The sequence below is a fragment of the Bombina bombina genome, chromosome 11 (assembly GCF_027579735.1).
Source record: "Bombina bombina isolate aBomBom1 chromosome 11, aBomBom1.pri, whole genome shotgun sequence".
Taxonomy (NCBI): domain Eukaryota; kingdom Metazoa; phylum Chordata; class Amphibia; order Anura; family Bombinatoridae; genus Bombina; species Bombina bombina.
In genome coordinates this window covers 182583667-182596305 of record NC_069509.1, presented here as the reverse complement: position 1 = coordinate 182596305, position 12639 = coordinate 182583667, and the positions used below count along the sequence as shown (strand labels likewise).

The window sequence follows — 12639 nt, the reverse complement described above, 5'->3', positions numbered from 1 at the left end:
ACCCTGCTACTAGCACGGCCTGGGGCTCGCTAAAGAAGTCTCTGTATTATAATGGTTCTCCAGTGCGCTAGAGGTACGTATTTTAATATCTAAGGTAAATTAAAAAAAAAAAATAATACTGATGAATTTAAGTAGGGAAACCAATGTTTGCAAAAAAAATTAACAATTTTCTTTAATATGATTGTATTTGGTGGCAAAACAGGGGCATCTAATATACTAGAATGGGTCTAGCTCAATACCTTGGGTTGTCTACTTTTTAAAATATATATAGTTTTGACAATGAAAAAAAAAACAAGGCTCTATTTCTGTCTAAATGGAGAGATAGCAAAAATGCTAAAAATACTCTGGTACTTTGGGCAATTTTTACTCTGAAATTCCCGGTAGCGAAGGAGTTAAATAGTAGCTTTGAATCTACCCTAATCTTAGATTAATTTTCCATCTTTATATGTTAGATTCATATATGGATGGGTGTATGGATATAGATAGATAAAAAGATGATAGATAGATAGATAGATAGATAGATAGATAGATGATAGATAGATGATAGATAGATGATAGATAGATAGATAGATAGATAGATAGATAGACAGATAGATAGATAGATAGATAGATAGATAGATGATAGATAGATGATAGATAGATAGATAGATAGATAGATAGATAGATAGATAGATAGATAGATAGATAGATAGATAGATGATAGATGATAGATAGATAGATAGATAGATAGATAGACACATAAAGAGATAGATAGGCACATAGAGATAGATAAAAAGATGATAGATAATCTATATCATAGCGAGATAGATATATAGATAGATCATAGATATAGATAGATAGATGATAGATAGATAGATAGATAAATACATAGCAATAGATAGATATATAGATAGATAGAGAGAGAGAGAGAGAGAGATAGATAGATAGATAGATAGATAGATAGATAGATAGATAGATAGATAAATACAGAGATAGTAGATAGCTACATAGAGATAGATAGATAGATAGATAGATAGATAGATAGATAGATAGATAGATAGATAGATAGATAGATAGAGATAGATACATAGAGATAGATAGATAAATACATAGAGATAGATAGCTACATAGAGATAGATAGATAGATAGATAGATAGATAGATAGATAGATAGACAGACAGATAGATAGATACATAGAGATAGATACATAGAGATAGATAGATAGATAGATAGCTACATAGAGAGAGATAGATAGCTACATAGAGATAGATAGATAGATAGATAGATAGATAGGTAGATGATAGATAGATGATAGATAGATAGATAGATAGATAGATAGATAGATAGATAGATAGATAGATGATAGATAGATAGATAGATAGATAGATGATAGATAGATGATAGATAGATAGATAGATAGATAGACACATAAAGAGATAGATAGGCACATAGAGATAGATAAAAAGATGATAGATAATCTATATCATAGCGAGATAGATATATAGATAGATAGATCATAGATATAGATAGATAGATCATAGATAGATAGATAAATACATAGCAATAGCTAGATAGATAGATAGATAGATAGATAGATAGATAGATAGATAGATAGATAGATAGATACATAGAGATAGATAGATAGATAGATAGATAGATAGATAAATACATAGAGATAGATAGATAGCTACATAGAGAGAGATAGATAGATAGATAGATAGATAGATAGATAGATAGATAGATAGATAGATAGATAGAGATAGATACATAGAGATAGATAGATAGATAGATAGATAGATAGATAGATAGATACATAGATACATAGAGATAGATACATAGAGATAGATAGATAGATAGATAGATAGATAGATAGATAGCTACATAGAGAGAGATAGATAGCTACATAGAGATAGATAGATAGATAGATAGATAGATAGATAGATAGATGATAGATAGATAGATAGATAGATAGATAGATAGATAGATAGACAGTTGAATGGATTTTGGACTCTGATTTTTTTTGTTTGTTTGTTTTCATACAGTATCACTTTCTGTATTATTATTTGTTATTTAAGCATTTTATTCTACGCTGATTATGTAAATATACTGCAAAATTTCTCCACACAATGCTGCAAAAGGGCTTCACAAATGTATTTTCACCCCTAAACAATGGTGAGCTGGTTGTCGTGTTACATTTTCCCTCACAGTCTAGACAGGGCCGGATTTACATCTCAGGTGCCTGTAGGCACAAAAACCTGAAGCGCCCCCCCCACCCCCCCACCCCCCCTAGAAAAAAGTGGAAAAAATGAGGACTTTTTTTTATTATTATTTAGGACAACTAAAAATAAATATTAGATGTAAAATTACATTTTCCCTTTTATGGAGATACACAAATACACACACCAATTGCAATATTTGTTGTAATGGAAGCTACACCAAAAATCAATATTCACTTGACTCAAATGGCCATACAATTTCTATTATGTATAACAAAAACAAATCATGTTAAACTTTTAATGCAAAATATTCTAAAGAAAACCCTATTTAAAGGGACATCAAATGTGACAGTTTGCTGGGCATTTTATTATTGCACTAGTGCTTGCAGAGAAGTGTGTTAGCCTCTTGCAAAAGAGTTAAACACATAGTCAATGTCAGTTCTGAGACAGCAATACACATCTGTGCAGACCCAGATGGGCTCATAGGACATGTTTATTGACAAGCCATTAGTGTATTGCTTTTCTGGAGATGACTTTGACTATGTGCTTAACATTTTGTTGGAGTCAAACACAGTTTTGTGTAAACAATAGCAATATTAAAACTAGCAGCATGCAAGCTCATCACCATCAACAACCTGTGCAGCCAGTGGAAGAAAATATAAAATGTAGGGAAAAAAATCTTGTAAACTCTGATATTTTTGGTACAAACACACACAGATGTTACATTTATTTTGTTCTGAAATATAAATATCATATGATGTTGCTCTCAAAGGAAAACATGGAATGTTGTAGATTATATGTAATCCAGGGGTCAACAAATGTGTTTAAAATTAGAATTTAGAAATTCAATGGGAGGGGTTTAGTTTTAATCTTTGCCCCTCTCTCCTTCATGGCTCCCTCAACTGCTGTAACATATTCCCAATGAAACACTCGACTTTGTAGGCACCTGGCAGCACAATTCTTACTAAAATAAATGCCCTCATAAAAAAAAAAAAAAAAAAAAAAAAAATTTTTTTTTTTTTTTTTTTTTTTTTTTATTATTGACAGGCAGGCGCCCCTCACTGCAAGGCGCCTGTAGGCACATGCCTACTGTGCCTAATGGGAAATCCGGCCCTGAGTCTAGAAATGAGCTCATTACAAAGCAACTCGTGACTATCCTACTGACTAAACCGCGCTTGTCACAAATGATTCGCATTTTACTTCACAAATAATTACTGTCAGCAAAGTAACACAAAGCTCTGAATATAGCAAATGAAATTTTGAATAGAAAATAGCAAGAAAAAAAAAAAGAAATAAATATATTGAAGCATAAAACAAAACAAAAAAAGCAATATAAACTGACCTGAAATCCAATGCATTCTTCCTTATTCACAGCAAAGCGCTTCTTTTATTTTAGCCTAAGGGGTCAATTTATCAAGCTCCCTACGGAGCGTGATGCCCCGTGTTTCCGGCGGCGGCAAACCTTCAGGCTCGCCGGAAACAGAAGTTATGAAGCTGCAGTCTAAAGACCGCTGCTCCATAACCTGTCCGCCTGCTCTGAGGCGGCGGACAGAAATTAACCTGATCGAATACGATCAGGTTGATTAACACCCCCTGCTAGCGGCCAATCTGCATGGGGGGGGGGGGCGGCATTGTACCACAAAAACTGCTGGTGCAATGATAAATGCCGATAGGTTATGCTGTTGGCATTTATTGATGTGCAGCAGACATGATACGGTACATCGTATCATGTCCGCTCGCACATTAATAAATTGACCCCTAAGAATCTACACATTTTACAGATATTTTATGGCAGCTACAAGTGTTGTTTTTACTGTTTTAATTGATACATTCTGAATATATTTACATTTTTATTTTTTTTACAATAACCCAGAATTAAGATTTTCTTTTAAAAAGAGACATATTTTATTTTTGTATTTGAAATATTTTGTATTTTTCAGTCACTCTGAACAAAAGAAGCAGATTTTATGTTTGGTAACAGCAGTTTTTCAAAAGGAAAATTAAAGGAGGTGGTGGTGTCAGTGCGGGCTGAATTTACAATAGTTTAAAGCAGCCGTAACCCACTTCTCACATAAAAACAACTCCTTTTCAGTTATTCAGCTCTTTTATGGTTATTACTTTGAACAATTTGTTTGAATTTATTTCATATTAAAGCCTTTGCTGTTGTGATACCAGATGAAGTATCCTTTGTTGATGGGAAATGAGTTGGAGGATTCCGTTGTGCCTGGTTGTCTACGGAGGAATAAGTAAGGCTGGTTTGGACTACCAGGGCACCAGGAGATTACCCAGTGGGCCAAAGCAGCCGGGGCTAGTTAGCTACAATTTAAAGGAGTGGTCTTGCTGGTGAGGGGATGCCGCTGTATCACCTCTTGCTTCTCCTCTGAGCTAAAAAGTATCTAAGTTAAAAATTATTATACGTTTTATTGCCTAAACCCTTGAAACATTTTAGTTGCCCTCCTTTGAATGGTTTTTAGTGTCTAGTCAAGTCGAACTGTTTTGTGCATCTTCTCCACTATGGATAATTATTTTCACACTGTGAAAGGGAGTCACGGATGAACCTAGGGTGTAGGATACCGATACAATAACATTCTGGTTTGTTTTCATTACAAATTAATATAATTTAATTCTAAACAATATATATTAGGTTTAGGAGTATGCCAGTAATCCCCTTGAGAAAAAAGAGGTATGTACATTTTACAGAATGGAAAATGGGTCTGGACATTTTTCCAGGGATACTTTAAATTCCCAGTCCAGCCCTGGGCATAAGCCTCATATGCACAATAAATGTTATGTGTAAAACTTATTATAGTATTCTGCTATTACTGCATCCTCCTACTCCATACTGGCTCATTACAGAAGTTAACAAGTATAAAGGAAGGAAGATTTGTGCCACAGGGGGATCCAGTAATTGGAGATCATTTGAGGTGATCTGTGAAATTCCAGATTCTTTATGTAAACATAACTCTAGGTTACAAGACAGTAAATAAAGATATCATTCTGAAGATAAAGTACATCTAATTAATGTTATCCTTTATATTTCTATTTTGCCAAACTAGCCCTGAACATTTTATATAATTCTTTTTTTTTTTTTTCAGTTTTCAAATCAGAAGCCATACAAACAGGAAGTGCTCTGGGATCCCTACTAATAGTTACTTAACAGATTGGAAAAGAGATGCACTGCAGCCAGCTCTGCTTTAAGTTAATGGTAGCTTCTGATTGGCTGTACAACCTGATGACAGAAAAAATAACTTGACATTTGGTTGCATTTGAAAACACCATGCCAATAGCACTACTTTATTATTATAATTTACAGTTAGGTTCATAGTTAATAATCATTTTGGCTCTGTACACCACTACAATGGATTTGAAATGAAGCGATCAAGATGTGGTTGAAATACAGACTTTATGATTTAATTCAAAAGGTTTAATAAAAAAATAATGTATGAACTGTTAAGAATTACAGCAATGTTCATACATTGTTCCTCCAATTTCATGGGCTAAAAGTAATTAGACAAAATAACATACTTAATAAAGAATCATTCTTAATACTTGGATAAAAAAATCCTTTGCAGTGATTGACTGACTTAAATCTAGAACTTTGGACATTACCACATTTTGGGTTTATTCTCTAGTGATGCTTTTAAGGCCTTTCCTGCAAGTGTCATGTTGATGCTTGTTTGTGGGTTTTCTGTCTTTAGTTTTTCCTTCAGCAAGTAAAACTCATACTAAATTTGACTGAGATGTGGTGACCGACTTAAATACTGAAGGAAATTCAACTTTGCCTTGAAAAGCTCTTAGCTTATTGTAGTTTGTTTCCTGTAATTGTCCATCTGTACTGTGAGACACTGTCCTTTCAGTTGTGCAGCATTTGGCTGAATGGGAGCAGATAGAACAGCCCTATACTCTTCTGAATGTACCCTCCTGCCTCTGTCAGCAGTCACATGATCCACAAACACTAGTGACCCAATTCTGTTTTCATAGATGATGTGGTAGGCTTCAGCACCTGAGCCATTCCTTCTCTTCTGCATCTACTTCTCCACCAGGGTTGGTTTTCCTGTTTGATCTGTGCAAGGAATATTATTCCTGAACTGGGCAAGCTTTTTTATCTACACTAAGTACACAGATCAACTTCTATTTTAAACCAACTTTTATAAAAAAAAATGGTCATAGTTAGTTAAATAAATTCAGTTAAATCAATGCATTTAATTACCTATGTGCATTGCTAGGGTGTGCATAATATATAGGTAACCAATTAAATGTATTGTGATAAACAGAGATGGTTAGTAACTTTATAGAATAAAAAAAACACAAAAAGTAAAAAATATTCTCATCTACTCTGCTTTGTTATTGTAACTGTTTTTAATCACTTGCTACTGTAGATAAAGTTACAATGATATGATATTAATTTATATAACTTTTATTTAAAGTTATTTCTGAGATTGAATCATCTGAGAATGAATACTATTTTGTGACTTGTTTCCTTACCTTTGATAAATCTTTTAGTCGTGAAATGTGTCACTGAAAAATGAGGACAATGGCAGCAGCTGGAAGGGACATGATACCAAAATGTATGTTGAATCACATGAAAGTGATGCAGCATAGCTGTAAAAAGCTGACTAGAAAATATCACCTAAGCATCTCTATGTAAAAAAGGAAGATATTTTACCTCAAATTTTCGAAGTATTCACACCGTACTGTAAAGAGACTTAAAGCAGCCAATCAGATACTAATCCCAGGACTTGCAAGGGAGCGTGCATGTGGCATGTGCAGACACAGTCATGTTATTTCCCTATTCAGTTTAAGGAAGTTTGCTATGAAATCTCAAGAGATCACAGCACAGCAATAAATATTACCAGAACACTTACTCTGGTGAGCTGAAGAAATTATGAGGTAAAATATCTTCCATTTTACATAGAGATGTTCAGGTGATATTTTCTTGTCAGCTTTTTACAGTTATGCTGCATCACTTTCAAGAGATTTATTAAATGAGTATTAAGTCCCTTTAAGGAATTCCTAAAAAGTGTATAAAGTGAAATAGCCATTATCTGGCCCATAGTATTTCATTTTATTGCTTCTCTAATAGAATATGAATGGCTGCTTTATGATTCATACTAGAAATAATTCTTGTGATTCATTATTTAGAAGCAGAATTACAGCATTTTGTAACAAAAAAACATAAATATTTATGTCTTGCTAGCCAGACCATAATGTGTTATTGTTTAATATTATTGTATCATTTACCAACAATCATTTTATAATGTCCATATGGACTAGGATCTATTTATATATTTATTTGTCACTCTAATTATATACCTCTCTGTTGATCTTAGACATAAGATAATAGGATCTTGGTTTATAATTTCAGTCTGCGTATTGTGGGTTTATGTTTCAAAATCAATAGTCTATGGGAAACTATCAGTCAAGCAAGAGAATCTCAGTTCCTCTTTAGCTGTTATTTTTGTGAGAAAATTAAAATTTTAATTATTTGACTAAATGTGACATAAGCACAATAAAAATCTCTACTATTGTCAATGTGGTAAAACGTAAAAGGTGTTGCAACTGTTTTATTGCCAAAAATACACATTTCACATTATCACAGTGTCTGCCTATACCAGTCGCCATCACTATTAGTCATTTATGTTGTTAGAATAAGCAAGATGAAAATAAATGTTAATAATTTGGTCACTATATGACTAATAAAGCAGGGAGGTAGTCACACAATATTTGCCAGCCAGTGCTGTTTGCATGTGCTGGTCAAAGATTCATTCAATGAAATTATATACATAAAGGGGATATCAATATTAATGTAATATCACAGTAAATTTACATAGCTTATAATTGAAAATATGGTACAGTAACAGACTAGAGTAGATAACAAAAATATTAATAATACTGGAGCAATGCTATCTATCCTTTCCCATATATTAAAACTGACCCTTTCATTGTAATCAAACCACCTTTCAAATTCTATTAGAGCAGCAATATTACAAATCAAATACAATGGGCTAAATAATGCCCAATACACTTTATACAAAGACTTCATAACCCCATTAATACTTCCTTAATTTTGCCAACGCATTTCACCACTAAAAGCTTTATCCGCTAATCTAACAAACTACAGTGGACATCAATAATAGTAATAATATTGTAGTAATATTACCTTTATACTTACTGATTTAAACAGACACAATAACAACTAACTTTCTGAATTAATTATGTTACCAACCATTTATGATTATCAAGAAACACTGTAGCAGTTAACTATTACGCGAGCGCACAACAAAACTATTAGCTTCAGAAGAATCATTCAGCATGAAAAAAAAATGTTTTTGTTTCATCTGATATTTGTTGAGGGGGTCATTTGGAATCCATTTTCTGCTATTTCGTTAATTTGTAACTTATGGACTATTTAACGTTTTTTATGGTGACACATATTTATCTTTTCTTTAATTTCAGTACTAAAATAAAAAATAAATGGTTGCATTTAATTAGATTAAAGTGAAATTAGTATTATCATTCATAACTTTCAGTAATTAAATTAATATATAATGGCTAGATCATAATCTAATTATATATTTAACCCCTTAACGATGCATGTCGTACAGGGTACGTCGCACACAACCTGGTCTTTAAAGACCAGCGACGTACCCTGTATGACATTAGGGATTAAAGCGTCTGGAAGCAATCCTGATCGCTTCCAGCCGCTTTCCGGTTATTGCAGTGATGCCTCAACATCGAGGCATCCTGCAATAACTCTCCTTGGCCATCCGATGCAGAGAGAGACACTCTGTGGCCCTCTCTGCACTGGACATCGATGGCCGTTATCGTTGGTGGGTGAGAGCCAGTCTGGGAGGCGGGTGGGCGGCGATCAATGGGCCGTGTGATGTGGAGGGGGCGGGATCGTGGGTGGGATGGCCGGGGCGCGCGCACAGGAGCACACTCGTGCACGGGGCGCGCGCACGGGAGCCGTGCACGGGTAGGGAGCAGGTGGGAACCGCTACACTGCAGAAAAAAATTGAACAGAAAGTGGGAAATAAATAAATAAAAATGATCTAAGGGATCTCGGAGGGAGGGAGGTGGGGGGCAAGCTACACTACAGAAAAATTATTAAAAAAATAATAAAAAATATATTTTATAGTAAACTGGGTACTGGCAGACAGCTGCCAGTACCCAAGATGGCTACCAATACGTTAGAGGGGGAGGGTTAGAGAGCTGTTTGAGGGGGGATCAGGGAGGTTGGGGGCTAAGGGGGGATCCTAAACATCAGCATATGTAAATATGCTAAAAAAATATTTTTTTTTGGAAATACCTTTTAATTTAGTACTGGCAGACTTTCTGTCAGTACTTAAGATGGCAGGGACAATTGTGGGGTGGGGGAGGGAAGATAGCTGTTTGGGAGGGATCAGGGGGTGTGATATGTCAGGTGGGAGGCTGATCTCTACACTAAATCTAAAATTAACCCTGCAAGCTCCCTACAAGCTCCCTAATTAAACCCTTCACTGCTGGGCATAATACATGTGTGGTGCGCAGCTGCATTTAGCGGCCTTCTAATTACCAAGAAGCAACACCAAAGAAATATATGTCTGCTATTTCTGAACAAAGGGGATAACAGAGAAGCTTTTACAACCATTTGTGCCATAATTGCACAAGCTGTTATGTTGTAAATAATTTCAGTGAGAAACCTAAAATTGTGAAAAATGTATCTTTTTTTTTCATTTGATAGCATTTGACGGTGAAATGGTGGCATGAAATATACCAAGTTGGACCTAGATCAATACTTGGGGTTGTCTACTACACTACACTAAAGCTAAAATTAACCCTAGAAGCTCCCTTCATGCTTCCTAATTAACCCCTTCACTGCTGGGCATAAAACATGTGTGTTGCGCAGCGGTATTTAGCGGCCTTCTAATTACCAAAAAGCAACGCCAAAGCCATATATGTCTGCTATTTCTGAACAAAGGGGATCCCAGAGAAGTGTTTACAACCATGTATGCCATAATTGCACAAGTTGTTTGCAAATAATTTTAGTGAGAAACCTAAAGTTTGTGAAAAAATTTGTGAAAAAGTGAACAATTTTTTTTATTTGATCTCATTTGGCGGTGAAATGGTGGCATGAAATATACCAAAATGGGCCTAGATCAATACTTTGGGATGTGTGCTAAAAAAAATATATACATGTCAAGGGATATTCAGGGATTCCTGACAGATATCAGTGTTCCAATGTAACTAGCGCTAATTTTGAAAAAACGTGGTTTGGAAGTAGCAAAGTGCTACTTGTATTTATGGCCCTATAACTTGCGAAAAAAGCAAAGAACATGTAAACATTGGGTATTTCTAAACTCAGGACAAAATTTAGAAACTATTTAGCATGGGTGTTTTTTGGTGATTGTAGATTTGTATCAGATTTTGGGGGTCAAAGTTAGAAAAAGTGTTTTTTTTTCTATTTTTTCCTCATATTTTATAATTTTGTTATAGTAAATTATAAGATATGATGAAAATAATGGTATCTCTAGAAAGTCCATTTAATAGTGAGAAAGACGTTATATAATATGTATGGGTACAGTAAACGAGCAAGAGGAAAATTACAGCTAAACACAAACACCGCAGAAATGTAAAAATAGCCCTGGTCCTTAAGGGGTTAATATCTGATAGCATAAAGCATAAAAAAAATCTGATTTAAAACATTTTAAAAAGGTGTCAAATTATTATTATTGATTATCTTGTGGTGAAATACACATCTTTTTGTTTAACGCTTGTAGAGCCTTTCCAATGTCAGCCGTATTAAATGTGTACTCATTATAAATATGATTATCATAATGCTTATTTATGATTGCAACAAAACTTTGAAAAACAACATATTTTACCAAAAATTTGCTGACTACTAGAACAGAACACCATATGCAGCTAATGTATCTAATATTAATACAACATTAAGCATGTGTTCTACAACACCATGACAAAGTAACACAATTGATTGTATAAAGTAACAATTCTTACTTGTGAAGCCTTTGAGCAGGCAATTCACTTCTCTCGCTAGGTCCATAACAGCTGGTCCTGGCTTCTGGAATTATGGAATACTTTTCCAACATGGCTGATGCAGCTGTGGTTATGATTCCAAGTCCATCCCTTACTCTCGCTTCTAAGCTGTAATCCCAGTCATCGTACGACACAGAAACTAATCCAGATGGGAACTGAAATGGTATTATATCTGTGTTACCAGTTACCAGGTTAGGAACAATCCATGTGAACCCAAACCCCATAAGACCCAAGGAGCGAGCTTCCTCCAAAATATAAATTGCTTCTTCCTTTGAACAATAAAGGAGTATAACAGAAGAATGGATTTTCTTCAGCATATTTAGTATTTTTGCATCAGAATACGATGTATCCAGAGTTATTACATTCTGTACCTCCCATCCCACAAAACTATTGTCCACAGTGGTCTTTATGAAACTTATAAAGTCTCTATATCCAGGAAAGGTACTTGTTATAATAGAAAATACATGCCAGTCATATTCTTCCATGATATTCAGCATGACAATGGCTTGTTGCTTGACGGAAGCTCCAAACTGAAAGAAAGTAGACATCGCATCCTACAACAAAAAACAAATATGTGGTTGAAATATAATGCATCACATAAAATACACAAATTAACAGATATTTAATGATACATTTAAATCAAATTAAACTGAAACAAAATGTATAATGTTTAAAATAATGATCTTATGGCGTTGTCTTAAACCACTATAGGGGGCAGATTGATCAAGCTCCATACGGAGCCGAAACAGAAGTTATGAAGCAGCGATCTAAAGACCACTGCTCCATAATTTGTCGCCTGCTCTGAGGCCGCAGACAGAAATCAACCCTACCTAGTTAAAATAAAGACAAATTTACCTGTAAAATAAAACCTAACCTAAGTTACACTATCACCTAACACTACACTATAATTAAATACATTTCCTAAATTAAATACAATTACCTAAATTAAATTAAATTAGCTAAAGTACAAAAAACCCCCACTAAATTACAGAAAATAATAAACAAATTACAGATATTTAAACTAATTACACCTAATCTAATAGCCCTATTAAAATAAAAAAAAAACTAGCCTAAACTAAACTACCAATAACTCTTAAAGGGCCTTTTGCGGGGCATTGCCCCAAAGTAATCATCTCTTTTACGTGTACAAAAATACAAACAATCTCCTCAACAGTAAAACCCACCACCCACACAACCAACCCCCCAAATAAAATACTAACTAAAAAAAACGAAGCTCCCCATTGCCCTGAAAAGGGCATTTGGATGGGCATTGCCCTTAAAAGGGCAGTTAGCTCTTTTGCCGCCCAAACCCTAACCTAAAAATAAAACCCACCCAATACACCCTTAAAAAAACCAAACTCTAACCCCCTGAAGATCGACTTACCGGGAGACGTCTTCATCCAAGCCG

General features: G+C 34.5%; 1 protein-coding gene across 1 annotated transcript in view; it reads right to left on the bottom strand.

Moving 5' to 3' along the window:
• Positions 1 to 12639, bottom strand: part of GRIN2A (glutamate ionotropic receptor NMDA type subunit 2A) — a 744878-nt gene that overhangs the window by 229238 nt on the left and 503001 nt on the right. Inside the window, exon 2 of the mRNA XM_053694267.1 lies at positions 11193 to 11785. Within this exon, the coding sequence (XP_053550242.1) occupies positions 11193 to 11785 (593 nt within the window). The remainder of the gene's footprint in view (positions 1 to 11192; positions 11786 to 12639) is intronic.